The sequence below is a fragment of the Rhinopithecus bieti genome, unplaced genomic scaffold (assembly GCF_001698545.2).
Source record: "Rhinopithecus bieti isolate Rb0 unplaced genomic scaffold, ASM169854v2 scaffold_22436, whole genome shotgun sequence".
NCBI lineage: Eukaryota > Metazoa > Chordata > Mammalia > Primates > Cercopithecidae > Rhinopithecus > Rhinopithecus bieti.
Genome location: NW_016810644.1, coordinates 190296 through 205542, shown reverse-complemented (window position 1 = coordinate 205542; position 15247 = coordinate 190296). Strand labels below are relative to the sequence as shown.

The 15247-nt window shown below is 42.9% G+C and overlaps 1 protein-coding gene across 2 annotated transcripts in view; it reads right to left on the bottom strand.

The window, feature by feature from the left end:
- NLRP11 (NLR family pyrin domain containing 11) overlaps positions 1 to 15247 on the bottom strand; it is a 48073-nt gene that overhangs the window by 5164 nt on the left and 27662 nt on the right. For both annotated transcript variants that reach the window (XM_017892529.1, XM_017892528.1), the window contains 3 exons: positions 11035 to 11202; positions 5234 to 5404; positions 1641 to 1811 (listed from right to left, as the gene is read on the bottom strand). In XM_017892529.1, the coding sequence (XP_017748018.1) occupies positions 1641 to 1811; positions 5234 to 5404; positions 11035 to 11202 (510 nt within the window). The remainder of the gene's footprint in view (positions 1 to 1640; positions 1812 to 5233; positions 5405 to 11034; positions 11203 to 15247) is intronic.

The window sequence follows — 15247 nt, the reverse complement described above, 5'->3', positions numbered from 1 at the left end:
AAATCCTATTTTTCATTGAGTAGTTATGAAAGCTGGGTGGTACATGCCTGTAGTCCTAGCTACTCAGGAGGCTGAGACAGAAGGATCACTTGAGCCCAGCAGTCAGACTGGCCCGGGCAATATAGCAAAACCCTGTCTGTAAAATATATAGGACATCAATGATGTGCCAACCACATCCATACTTTCAAACTTAGAGGAAAATAAAGGCTGATAAATAATACGGGGCTTCACCTGCCCTATGGGAGCTCATAGAGAGGGTCCCTATCCAGGTTTGGGTAGGTAATAGACAAAATGGACAGTTATACTTAAGATAATTCTTGAAGGATGACAAAAGAATGTATTTGGAGTCTACAGCAAGGTTCAAACTATGGTCTGAGAGCCAAATCTAGACAACTTTGTTTTTATAAATAAAGTTTTATTGGAACATAGCCACACCCACTTGTTGACATTTTTCATGGCCTCTCTTGAGCTATGGGAGAGTTAAAAATAGTTATGACAGGGACATTATGGCCCACAAAGCCTAGAGTATTTACTGTCTAACCTGTTATAGAAAAAGGTTTCTAACCCCTATTCTACAGTATGAGTGAATTTGTCTCAACCTACTAAGTACAAACTAAGGGCCATGGGAAAAAAAAGGAGGGTGGGTTATATTATTTTCCCAAAGGCAGTTTTCCCTAAACTACCTTGCCCAAGGAAGCAAGATTCTAGAAAGAAAAGATATCCCTAGAATTTCCTATTTCACCTGCCCATTTGTACCAAATGACAATGGTAACAAGGATTTAACTTATAACGAGACAGAAATAAACTTAAAATAAGATACCATACTGCTGAGCATATTCTTATACAGTCTCGTAAGCACTTCAGGAACTCACAAGCCATAGTGTTGCTATTTTATAAACAGGAGATGCTTTTAGGATATCAGTTTCTTGTATTTGAGCCAAAAAAATAAAAAGACATTTGAGGTAAAACATTTTCAAAAGAGTTCAAATTAAACAACTCCAACGAATTTTTTAAACAATTTTTTTTCAGGCAAGTGGGAGGCTCATTACTTCTGAGAAAATATGAGAAGTTTGATTATTCAGCATCATTGATGAGGCACACTCAGAAAGCTGTAGTGACTTGTTACATATTTTTTTCTGGAAGTTGCACCAGAAGCCATTGCATCATGCCTAAGTTAGAGGACTTTGGCCAGTACCAGGGGCTTGGATATGGCCACCAACCCCAGTGCATCCCTTTTCCAATAAAGCTATTTCCCAACAAAAAGATGCCCCTGTGATCGCCCACCCCAAAAGATATTCACTGCCTCAGACATTGTAAGCCAGGCCAGGGCGGGATCTTTGGGTCCCTTCTCCTGTGGCATTTTCCCATACTATGTCCACCTGGGAGCATAGGGAGGAGCCTGGTCCAGGCACCCTTCTCTATGTGATAAGGATCAGAGATTTTGTGAACTCTGCTCCTTCTGAGCTAAATGGTTTCGCTAACGAATCTTAGCGTGCTTTCATATCTTGGAGAGCCCATGCTCCCATACCCCTCTCACCCATGATGCCATCATTGGAATCTTATCCCTATCACCAACCCCACCACCCAAGGCCTTACTGCAGTAGAAACACGGTCATCCAGGACAACTGTGGGAGACTTACTACAGCTCCTCTAACTGACAGGTTGGAAATATCAAGGGAAACGTCACATGCAACACTCCGTAGTTTCGTAAGTGATTCACACACAGGTCTAGTTGTTTTAGGGTTGGGCTGAGCAGCAGCACTCTTCCAAGGGAGCTGCAACATTTTTCAGTGAGACAGCAGAAGACTAACCTGCATGGGGACCACACACACACAGAAGAGTGAGTCAGTAACGCAGTGTGAGTGCCAGACAGGGGAGCACCCGAGACCACCCACCCCACGCCCACGAACGCCTCGATGCCCTCTGTTACCATTGCCCAAAATCTCTACCAATGACTTTCTTATTTGGAAAAGGAGATTAACAGTACCCCAAAGAGTGCAGAGGACAACATATAGAATGGATAATGCAGAACAGGACATGAGAAAAATCGAACTCCAACTTCCACTAACAGAATAACCTTACAGAAGTTACTTCTAGAACTTGGATTCTCCCATTGTTTGATCAAGTATATTTGGATCAATTGAATCCTAAGATTTTCAGTTTAAAACTCACATTGAAAGAGTTACTTTGTTATTTATAAGTGAATATAGGAACTGTTGAAGATTGTTTAAACTAGGAAAAAGTAAAGACAGATAACACACCAGAAGCCCTTTTGGAAGCCCATTTTGTGGTATCCTGTTTTGTCTGTCCAGGTTTAGCTTGTTGCCAATATATGGAAGTTTATTCAATCCTAATCTGGATTTCCAGCTTCTATTTTTTTCCATTATTTATTTTTAAATAATTTTTTAAATAGAGATGGGGGTCTCACTGTGTTGCCCAGGCTGGTCTTGAACTCCTGGGCTCAAGTGATCTGCCTGCCTTGGCCTCCCAAAGTGCCGGAATTATAGGTGTGAGACACCATACCTGGCCAATCTATTTTTTTTAAACCGTTTTCTGTTTGCCCTGGGAATACTGCATTTTTCTAAACATGGAGAACATTTTTCTAAAATGCAGTGAGCTGCATTTTTTTCTAAACACGGGACAGGCTAAAAAGTTGGAAATAGGCCAGGCATGGTGGTTCATGCCTGTTATCCTGGCACCTAGGGAGGGGAAGATGGGAGGATCACCTGAAGTCAGGAGTTCAAGACTAGCCTTCAACATGGTGAAACCCTGTCTCTGCTAAAAATACAAAAATTAGCCAGCATGGTGGCACACGCCTGTAGTCCCAACTGCTCTGGAGGCTGAGGCAGGAGAACTGTTTGAACCAGAGAGGCGGAGGTTGAAGCGAGCCAAGATTTCACCACTGCACTCCAGCCTGGGCAACTCTGTCTCAAAAAAAAAAAAAAAAAAAAAAAAAAAAAAAAAAAAAAAAAAAAAAAAAAAAAAAAAAAAAAAAAAAAAAAAAAAAAAAAAAATTGAAAATAACCAATTTATTGGTTGGAAATACTGAATCTTGGCTCTGGTATGGGAAAAGGGTAGACTAGACCAGAGGTTGGCAGCAGACCAAACCTAGTCCCTCCCTGCTTTTGCATAGCTGCAAGCTTAGAATGGTTTTTGTGCTTTAGAATTATCGGAAAATGTATATGTAATTCTATTAATTTGGGTTTGACAAGTGAAATGAGCTATGTTTCCCTTTGTATACTAATGCGTGCTTATTTTAAATCAATATGTACAAGTTAAGACTAAGAATGAGCTAGAGAAGTTTCCCTGTTGTCCTCGTAGAAACCAGTACTACCAACTCATTTGCATACTATTTTCCAGCTGTCAGATTTGGTCACAACCATAAATTTGGCCTTTTACCGGCATTTTCCTCAGACTACTGATTTCTTTCATGTTTAGGCTTAGAAATTCCTTGCCTACTTAAAATATGTTACCAAAACCAACATTTTTTGCTTAGTATATCGGGATTATTTTAAATACAGGTATGAACTACGAAAATCTCCACACCCAACAATCTAAGGTGATGAAGATGTTCTAAAAGTTATATCGTAGTGTTGTGCAACTCTAAATACACATTAAGAAAACATGAAATGTGTACCGTAAGTGGATGAATTTTCTGATATGTAAATTATACCTGGAACCAGTAATAAAAAAAGACAAAATCTAGCAGGTTTTGTCTTGTAGATGTGAAATGAAACTTGTAGATATGAGATGAAAAAAAATACCTACTTGGAGTCTGATTATTGAGCCAATGGTCTGTCCTTTTCATGAGATCTTTTACAACAAAATTAGCTCATATTGACAATCACTTACTGCATTCATCTAGGGCCAGATAGATTCTAGAACAATTTGAGATTTTAAAAACACGGCTGGGACTCTGTCTCAAAAAAATTAAAAAAGAAGATAAAAACATATATAATGCGATATTATATAATATGAACAGGAGTTTGTGGTGTTACCCTGCAATCAAACAAGTATTTTTACAGAAAATATATAAAGAATATTATATCAGTTTGTGTGTTTTGGAATCTAGCAAGTCCTAAAAGGGGCTAAAGGGGCCAAGAAAACACGGGCCAAAAAAGGGCAGAACAAAACAAAAGATGACCTACTGCATTCTTGTCTTTTTGGAATTTGGAAGCGTGAATGGGGAATCGTGTCCTTAAATACACTGAACTGCTTACTCCGTTTTGTTTTCTGACCATGTTTTACAGATCTCCACCCTTCGTTTTTGTACCTTTATGCCTCACTTGTCCCACTTTTTTGCTGTCTTTCATTGTGTTTGCCTCGCCCGAACCTTCTGGAAGACTGCCTTTCTAGCAACTTTCCCAGAGCAGAGACAGAGCTTACCTACAAGTAACCCACAGGAGGCACAGATGCAGGGAGAGCCTGTCTTCCACCTTCTTGAAAGGAGACTCAGAGGAAAAAAAAAAATCCTATTTCAAGGCAATCTAGCATCACACCTTTCCTTTGCTTTTCGTCCTTTTCATCCTTGTGTTCTCAGTTACGTCTCATCCCACACGACACCCAGTTCACGTGTTCATTGTGAGAACAATATAGGTTCCCTGCTCTTAGAAAGTCAGTTGCTATGGCCTAGGTGCTGTGTTTGGAATGTGGTGACTTTTTTTTTTGAGACAGAGTTTTGCTCTGTCACCCAGGCTGGAGTGCAGTGGCGCAATCTCGGTTCACTGCAATCTCCGCCTCCCGGGTTCAAGCAAGTCTCCGGCCTCAGCCTCTCAAGTAGCTTGGACTACAGGCACCTGTCACCATGCCCAGCTAAATTTTTTATGTTTAGTAGAGACAGGGTTTCACTGTGTTGGCCAGCCTGGTCTTGAACTCCTGACCTCGTGATCTGCCCGCCTCGGCCTCCCAAACTGCTGGGATTACAGGTGTGAGCCACTACGCCCGGCTGTGACCACCATTTTTAACTCTCTCTCCAAAGATGGACGTTTGGTTGTGTTATGACCCCACTGTCCAGATTAAGAAACTCAAACTGAAAAAAAATCCAGACACATTTCTGCCAACGTTTCACAAATCAACTGTCAACCCAGAGGATGAACCCAGACCTACTGAACTCCAAAGACCATGCTTTCGGCTGCTTTCCTGTCCCTTTCCCTGCCACCGCTCTTTGATCGTGTGTTTAGACAGTCAAGTCAATCTGAGCTGCTACGTGGTGAGCTTGTCTGAGCCAACTTACGCCAGGGATGTAAGAGTGCAGTTGGGATGGAGCAAGGCATTGCACAGGATGTTCACCCCATCGCTCCTCAGCGGATTGTTGGTTAAAGTCAGTTTTCTCAGACTCCCGCCGTTGACAAGGAGCGAGGCGATTTCTCCACATTCGCTGGCTCGCAAGTCACATTTCATCAAGCTGTAAGAGGAATCCAGAGATGAAAAGAGGCTCCCCCGTTTAAGCCATCCCCTCTTTTAAATTTAAAAAAAAAAAAAAAAATCAGACCCAATGAAGCGAGATGATATCTACTTGGAAATCAATAGGTCGCTCTGCTTCTAACCTTCCTCTCCCCACGCCGGTTCTCAGAGTTCACCTTTGGGCGAGGTTACAGATTCAAGAAGAGCTTTGAGTAGGCAGTTCCTTCCTCTTCCGCATTCGTCTCCACGCGGCTTCCAGGGTGATGGTTCAGAACGGGAAGTCAGGGATCAAGCAGCCCCCCGACCACGGGATGTGGGTACGATCACATTTAGAAATCTGATCGAGATCCTCAACTTACCATCACATTTACAAGGACTTCTGATGTTTTTCTGCATAACCTTGGGTGCCCCACATGCTCTGGTTCTCAACTATCTGTCTACTTTTTTTTTTTTTTTTTTTTTTTTTTGAGATGCACAGATACAACCCAGGCTGGAGTGCAATGGCATGATCTCGGCTCACTGTAACCTCCGCCTCCCAGGTTTAAGCGATTCTCCTGCCTCAGCCTCCAGAGTAGCTGGAATTACAGGCATGCATCACCACGCCTGGCTAATTTTTGTATTTTTAGTAGAGACTGGGTTTCACCATGTTGGCCAGGCTGGTCTTGAACTCCCAGCCTCAGGGGATCCACCCTCCTCGGCCTCCCAAAGTGCTGGGATTACAGGCATGAGCCACTGCACCCAGCCTATTTGTTACTCATTCTGTACCATCCCCCCTGATCTCCTCACTCTCCCTCAAGTCCACAAGCACATTTTTACTTTAGTGTCTAGTACCCTCATTCTCACTTAGTGATTTTCCCCGTGGGACCCTCTTTCAAAAAAAAAAAAATTTTTTTTTTTTTTCCTTAAATTATCCAGGAGTGGTGGTGCACATGACTGCAGTCCCAACTACTTGGGAGACTGAGGTGGGAGGATCTGTTGAACTCGGGAGTTCGAGGCTGCAGTGAACTATGATCATACCAATGTACTTCAGCCTGGACAACACAGCAAGATCCACTTCTTAAAAAAAAAAAGAGAGAAAAAATAAGTAAAATAAAAATAAATGATCTTTCCCCAGATAGCTGCATGGTTTGCTGTCTCGCTTCCTTCAACTTGTCACTCAATATTCTCTTCTTTAATGAGGACTTTGCTAACCATCATTCAACTAATATTGTCTACCATGTTTCAGGCATTGTACGAAGTTCCTGGGATACAGCAGAGAACTGGAAGAAATACGATGGAATTCCAGCATTGTAAAGACAGGGCTGAACGTATAATGTGCCTAGTAGATGATCAGTTCTTTATAGAAAGTAAATCAGAGTAGGTCAGAGAAAGAAAAGGATGTATTCTACTTCCTTACGGGTCAACCGCTGAGAGAAGTCTGAACTCCTGTCTCACTGAGCCATCGTACCTGGCCTGTGTATTCTATTTTGAATGAAAATGGAAGCCATTGAGGGTTTGAAGATTCGAGGACAGAAGAGGCACAAGATCTGACTTAAATAAGGTAGAATTTTAGCAGAAACTTGAGAGAAGAGGGCAAGCTCTGAACCTCTACGACAAGAGAATTTCTGTTAGAGGAAATGAGTGGAAAGCGTCTGAAACAGGAGGTTTGGTGTTTTAGACATCTACCACAGACAGTGCAGCCGCAGCATGGTACATAGACAGGAGATGGGGAGAGGGTTAGCCGGGGCCACCCAGTGTGAAATGGTCTATTCTACATTATTTTTTGAGACAGAGTTTTGCTCTTGTCACCCAGGCTGGAGTACAATGGTATGATCTCGGCTCACCGCAACCACTGCCTCTTGGGTTCAAGCAATTCTCCCTGCTGAGCCTCCGAGTAGGCATGCACACCATCAGCGCTTGGATAATTTTGTATTTTTTTTTTTGAGCGTGTCTCGCTCTGTCGCCCAGCGCTTGGAGTGCAGTGGCCGATCTCAGCTCACTGCAAAGCTCCGATCTCCCGGGTTTACGGCCATTCTCATCCTGCTCAGCCCTCTGCGAGTACTGGGACTACAGCCGCCCGGCCACCTCGCCCCGCTAGTTTTTTGTTCTTTTTTTAGTAGAGCACGGTTTCAACCATGTAGACCAGGATGGTCTCGATCTCTGACCTCGTGGATCCACACCGTCTCGCTCCAAAGGCTGGGATGTACAGCTTGAAGCCACCGCGCCCGCCCAAGTTTTGTACTTTTTAGTAGAGACGAGGTTCGCCATGCTTGGCGTTGGCCAGGCTGGTCTCAAATTCCTGACCTCAGGTGATCTGCCCGCCTCGGCCTCCTGAAGTGTTGGGATTACAGGCGTGAGCCATCGCGCTGACCTGTGTATTCTATTTTGAATGAAAGTGGAAGCCATTGAGGGTTTGAAGATGAAAGGACAGAGTCATAAGATCTGACTTAAATTGCCATTATCCTTAGCAAACTAAGGTAAGGACAGAAAACCAAATACCACATGTTCTCACTTATAGATGGGAGCTAAATGATGAGGACACATGGACACAGAGAGGGGAACAACACACACTGGGGCCGACTTGAGGGCTGAGATTCAGAGGAGGGAGAGCATCAGAAAAAATATCTATGAGGTACTAGGCTTAGTATGTAGGTGATGAAATAATCTGTACACCAAACCCCCATGACACAAGTTTACCTACGTAACAAAGCTGAACATGTATCCCTGAAGCTAAAAGTTAAGTAAACTAAAAATAGTCTACCCTTGTAATAAAGCTGCTATATCAAAATATAAACCTATGTTTTGCTTCAAACACAGACACACACACACCCCCAAAACAAAACAATACAAACTAGATGAGAGTTGCTCTTCTACACTCTCTTTTCCATGTAGCAAGCAAAGGTACGGACGGGTAGGAAGTTCTGAAGTACTGCAGGTAGGTGGGAGATGGGCTGGTCTACCGTGCTTAGCAGTAAAGGAAGCAGGAAGGAGTCAGATGGATCTACTCTCACAGACCTAGAAAAGGTGTCTAAGCCAAGCCACAAGAAAATCTGTATTTGAAATGCCTATTTAAATATCAAAGTAAGAGGCTGAGGTGGGCAGATCACGTGAGGTTGAGAGTTTGAGACCAGCCTAGCCGACGTGGCAAAACCCTGTCTCTACTAAAAATACAAAAGTTAGCTGGGTGTGGTGGTGCACCCCTGTGGTCCCAGCTACTTGGGAGGGTGAGGCACAAAAATTGCTTGAACCCAGGAGGTGGAGGTTGAAGTGAGCCGAGATGGCCCCACTGCACTCCAGCCTGGGTGACAGCAAGACTTCATCTCATAAATAAATATCAAAGTTGGTATCTCTACAGGTACTTCATTGAGTCTGAATCCAGGAGAAATGTTTATAAATAAGCACCTGAGAGTCTTCATCACACAGAGGCTACTTAATGCCATGAATAAGAACACGTAGAAGGGGTATAGAGAAGACATTTAGAACCACTTGGAAATAGCCCAAAGATCAGAGTCCAGGAAGATGAAAAATAAGCAAAGACAGCTGAGGAGGAACAATCAAGGTTTGGCAGAAACCAAAGACCCAGAGGAAATGTGTTCCAAGATGAAAGGAGTTTGGGATGGGGAGGCATTGAGGTAGGGGAGAAGTTACCTACAAAGTGGCAAGAGTTGGGATTTAGCTGGGAGAATGTGATATGGAGAAAGGATGCTGACTGAGATGGAAGGCAATGACTCTCAAGAACCATGGAATCTGAAATATGTCAGAAAGAAAGTGAGGGGCTGGGTGCAGTGGCTTCCAGCACTTTGGGAGGCTGAGGTGGGTGGATCACTTGAGCTCAGGAGTTTGAGACCAGCCTGGCCAACATGGTGAAACCCCATCTCTACTACAAACACAAAAATTAGCTATATGTGGTGGCAAGCGCCTGTAATTCCAGCTGCTCGGGAGGCTGAGGCAGAAAAAATTGCTTAAACCCAGGAGGTGGAGGTTTCAGTGAGCTGAGATCACACCACTGTGCTCCAGCCAGGGCAAAAAGAGTGAAACTCCATCTCAAGACAAAACAAAACAAAACAAAACAAAACAAAAAGAAAGGGATGAGGGAGGTGAAAGGGTGAGAAGCTGCTGCTCAAATGGCGGAAGGACCCAGTAGGATTAAAGGGTGCGAAGATTTGCTTATAAGACAAAGTAGCTTGAGAATACAGGAGGCGCTGTTAGAGCATGAGGTCCTTGAAATTGAGAGGACAAGCGAAATGCACTTATTGGAGATGAGGTCTAGCAAGTGGCATTATCCAATATTGAGTCACTAGCAAATAGTTACTGAGCACTCAAAGCGTGGCTAGCACGACTGAGGCACTGGATTGTTAGTTTTACTACATTTACATTGGTATTTATTATTTATTTATTTATTGAGATGGAGTTTTGCTCTTGTTGCCCAGGCTGAAATGCAGTGGCGCCATCTCAGCTCACTGCAACCCCCGCCTCCCGGGTTCAAGCGATTCTCTTGCCTCACCCTCTTGAGTAGCTGGGATTACAGGCACCTGCCACCATATCTGGCTAATTTTTGTATTTTTAGTAGAGGCGGAGTTTCACTGTGTTGGCCAAGCTGGTCTCAAACTCTCGAATTCCTGACCTCAAGTGATCCACCCCCTCTGCCTCCCAAAGTGCTGAGATTACAGGCATGAGCTGCCAGGCTTGGCTAGTTTAAATTTAAAGGTTGATTTCAAATTATTGGAAGACTTAAGTACGTTTAGGACATGGGCATGTGAATTAGTTCTCTCAATTGTAAATTTTATGAAATCCATATGGAGGTCAAACAATGCTGATGAAAATGTGCCTGAGTGGTGATGTTCTCTGAAATACTGGGTTCTGCAGCCTTTATACAAAACGGAATATAAAATCACATCAATAGCTTTTTGTACTAATGACATATGGATATAATTTGATATGCTTTGTTAAAATACTGTTAAAATTAGTTTCAAGGCTGGGCACGGTGGCTCACGCCTGTAACCTCAACACTTTGGGAGGCTGAGGCCTGTGGATCACCTGAGGTCAGGAGTTCGAGACCAGCCTGACCAACATGGAGAAACCCCGTCTCTACTAAAAATACAAAATTAGCTGGGCATGGTGGTACATGCCTGTAATCCCAGCTACTTGTGAGGCTGAGGCAGGAGAATCGCTTGAACCTGGGAGTCGGAGGTTGCGGTGAGCTGAGATTCCAACATTGCACTCTAGCCTGGGCAACAAGGGTGAAACTCCATCTCAAAAAAAAAAAAAAATTAGTTTCACTTGCTTCCTTTTACTTTTTAATGTGGCTACTGGAAAATTTCAGTCTGTGGCTTGAATAATTTCCACTGGACAGTGTTTTAGGGTTTGACTAGTAGTCTGTACTTCAGAATGACCAGAGGAATTAGATCATTAGAGAAATATCAGTCAAGGGAGGGAGAAGCCATGTTATATGAAATATCAATGTAGAAATTCAACTCAAAAGACAGGAATAATGTTGGTGAGAGAAATCACATGCTAAAAAAAAAAAAAAATTGAGGAATGAATGACATGAAAAGGTAGGAGCAGGTAGTGTTATTGAAGGGGCACCTCTCTCCACCAACACCCAGCCATTCCCCTCACATGCACTGAGGTTTCAGCCGAGCAACGCCTCACCTCAGATGACTTATTTGGCATGTGGGCTTGTCCAGGATCTCACGCAGAAGTGAGAACATATTTAAGGAAATGGACGTACAGTTGAGGCCCAGGTATATCACGCTCCGGTTACGAGCCAAAGCCTTGAGTAACTCTTCAAAACCGGAAGCAGTCGAGATATAGGACAACCTGTGGAAGACAAAATAGCAGGAAAGCACCAGTGAAGGTTCAAACATCTTCTCCGCAATTTCTCCTGCCTGCCTCACTTCCTTCTGTAACAAAGATTCTCAGTGGATTACGTCCTCACACGTGGCTCCCGATCTTAAATTTTGAGTCAGGTCAGAAGACTAGTGCTAATTCCAAGGTCAGCTTGTTGACTTTGAAGTAATCCCCTGGGTCTTTACGCTGTGTTCACCTCATGACCTTTCTGAAGCGGGACCCACAAGTGGGATACTCAGAATACATCCACATGCACAAAGATACTAAGATACATCCACACGCACAAGTTTAACCATGTTTTTCTATACTGAGAGCAAAAGCCAAAATATGCTGATGGCTGATACAGCCACAGGATCAACCACATGTAAATTATTCAGTTTCAGCAGTCCTAGCCAGAGCAATCAGGCAAGAGGAAGAAATAAATGGCATCCAAAAAGGAAGAGAAGAAGTCAAACTATCCCTGTTTGCAGATGACATGATTCCATATCCAGAAAACCCCATAGTCTCGGCCCCAAATCTTCTTCAGCTGATAAACTGCAAAAGTTTCAGGATACAAAAAGAGAAAAATAAAATCAACATACAAAAATCACTAACATTCCTATACACCAAAGACAGCCAAGCTGAGAGCCAAATCAGAAGTGTAATTCTATCCACAATTGCCTCACAAAAAATACCCAGGAATACAGCTAACTAGAGAGGTGAAAGATCAAAAGGAGAATTACAAAACACTGCTCAAAGAGATCAGATGACACAAACAACGGAAAAAACATTCCATGCTCACGGAGAGAAGAATCAGTATTGTTAAAATGGCCATACTACCCAAAGCAATTTACAGATTCAATGCTATTCCTATCAAATTACCAATGATATTCTTCACAGAACTAGAAAAAACTATTTAAAGTTCACATAGAATCAAAAAAGAGCCCCAATAGTCAAGGCAATCAATCCTAAGCAAAAAGAACAAAGCTGGAGGCATCATGCTACCTGATTTCCAACTATACTATAGGGTTATGATAACCCAAACAGCATGGTACTGGTACAAAAACAGACACATAGACCAATGGAACAGAATAGAGCGCACAGAAATGAGGCCACACAACTACAACAGTCTGATCTTCAACAAAGTTGACAAAAGACAAGCAATGGAGAAAAGACTTCCTTTTCAACAAATGGTGCTGGGATAACTGGCTAGTCATATGCAGAAGACTGAAACTGAATGCCTTCTTCACACCACATACAAAAACCAACTCAAGATGGATTAAAGACAAAATGAAATGCAAAACTATTAAAACCTTGGAGAGGCTGGGCACAGTGACTCATGCCTGTAATCCCAGCATTTTGGGAGGCTCAGGTGGGTGGATCACAAGGTCAGGAGTTGAAGACCAGCCTGGCCAACATAGTGAAACGCTGTCTCTACTAAAAACACAAAAATTAGCTGGGCATGGTGGTGGGTGCCTGTAGTCCCAACTACTCAGGAGGCTGAGGCAGGAGAATCGCTTGAACCTGGGAGGGGAGGTTGCAGTGAGCCAAGATCATGCCACTGCACTGGGGAACACAGCAAGATTCTGTTTCAAAAAAACCCAAAAAACCAAAAAAACAAAAAAAAAAAAAAAAAAAAAAAAAAACAAAAAACAAAAAACAAAAAAACAAAAACTAGGCAATACCATTCTGGACATAGGAATGGGCAAATATTTCAACATGAAGATGCCAAGAACAATTGCAACAAAAGCAAAAATTGATAAATGGAATGTAATTAAACAAAAGTGTTTATGCACAGCAAAAGAAACTACCAGAGTAAACAGACAACCTACAGAATGGGAGAAAACCTTTGCAAACAATGCATCTGACAAAGGTCTAATACCCACATCTATAAGGAACTTAAATTTACAAGAAAAAAATAACCTCCTTAAAAAGTGGGCAAAGGATGTAACAGTTTTCAGAAGGTGACATACATGCAGACAACAGGATAGGAAAAAGAACTCGATATCACTGATCATTAGAGAAATGCAAATCAAAATCACGAGATACCATCTTACACCAGTCAGAATGGCTACTATTTAAGAATCAAAAAATAACAGGCCGAGCGTGGAGGCTCATGCTTGTAATCCCAGCCCTTTGGAAGGCCAATGTGGGTGAATCACTTGAGGTCAGGAGTTTAAAACCAGCTTGGCCAACATGGTGAAACCCCATCTCCACCAAAAATACAAAAAATTAACCTACTTGGTGGTGCATGTCTATAACCCCAGCTACTCAGAAGGCTGAGGCAGAAGAATCACTTGAACCTGTGAGGCGGAGGACCAGTGAGTCAAGATCGCGCCACTGCACGCTAGCCTGGGTGACAGAGCAAGACTCCACCTCAAGAAAAAAAAATATATGTGTATATATATATATATGTGTGTGTGTGTGTGTTCTATAAATAAAACCGATCCTGGCAAGGATGTTCCCATTGTTGGTGGGAGTGTAAATTCATTCAACCATTGTGGAAAGCAGCATGGTGGTTCCTCAAAGAGCTAAAAGCAGACCTACCATTTGACCCAGCAATCCCATTACTGGGTGTATACTCAAAGGAATATAAATTATTCTACCAAAAAGATACATGCACATGAATGTTCAAGCAGCACTAGTCACAATAGCAAAGACATGCAATCAACTTAATGCCTATCAACAAGATTGGATAGATGTGATACATACATACCATGGAATACTATGCAGCCATCAAAAAGAATGAGGGCATGTTTCTGGTGTTTTTTTTTTTTTTTTTTGCCGGTGGAGGGGGGCAGGAATATGGATGGAGTTGGAGGCTCTTATCCTTAGCAAACTGACACAGGAACAGAAAACCAAATACTGCATGTTCTCACTTGTAAGAGGGAGCTAAATGATGAGAACTCATGGACCTGAAGAGGTAAACAACAGACACTGGGGTCTACTTGAGGGGAGGAGGGAGAGGATCAGAAAAAAAAATAGGTACTAGGCTTAGTACCTGGGCATACAGTCTTACAGTCTATATACAAAATATGTATGTCAAACTTGTGACCCGAGTTTACCTGTATAAACAAACTTGCACATGTACCACTGAACCTGAAGTTAAAAAATAATTCATGGCTGGGTGGGGTGGCTCATGCCTGTAATCCCAGCACTTTGGGAGGCTGAGACAGGCGGATCCCAAGGTCAAGGAATCGAGACCATCCTGGCTAACACAGTGAAACCCTGTTTCTATTAAAAATACAAAAGTTAGCCAGGCATGGTGACGCGCACCTGTCGTCCCAGCTACTCGGGAGACTGTGGCAGAAGAATCATTGGAAGAGTCAGAGCAAGACTCTGACTCAAAAAAATAACAAATAACAATTCACAGTTTCATTGAGGAAAAAAAAAGTTGTCCTAGAGCCCCCCCACCACCACTGGCTCTCACTCCCCACCCCGGAAGAACGTTTCTCATCACTCCCTTGGAGTTGAAGCAGGACATCAGGGCAACAGCTTTGGTCATTGTCTCTAAGGGCCAGCTAGAGAAAACAGGAATCTCCAAGTCAACATTAAAGGAGACAGACAGGAAGGGAAATGTGGAAGCTGGCCAACCCTTGGAGGAGTAACTGAGGACTGAGGATCCTATGGTAAATCCAGACGTAGAACACACGGGCAGCCCTTTTAATTTACTTCCAAGCCTATGTGGCTACTTGGTGGAAGACTGGATGTTTTCCATGTTGCTGTATTTCCAGAGTCCTTTACCCAGTGATTCTCCTGATCCCTATTTTACACCAACAACTTCTCTCCCATGTCTTTGCCCTGTGTTGCAACAAAACTGTTTAAGGTTTTTTTAAAAACACACACACACACACACACACACACAAAATGGAGTCTCACTCTGTTGCCCAGGCTGGAGTTCAGTGGTGCAATCTCGGCTCACTGGAAACTCCGCCTCCTGGGTTCAAGCGATTCTCCTGCCTCAGCCTCCCAAGTAGCTGGGATTACAGTTGCATGCCACCACACCTGGCTAATTTTTCTTTTTCTTTTTTTTTTT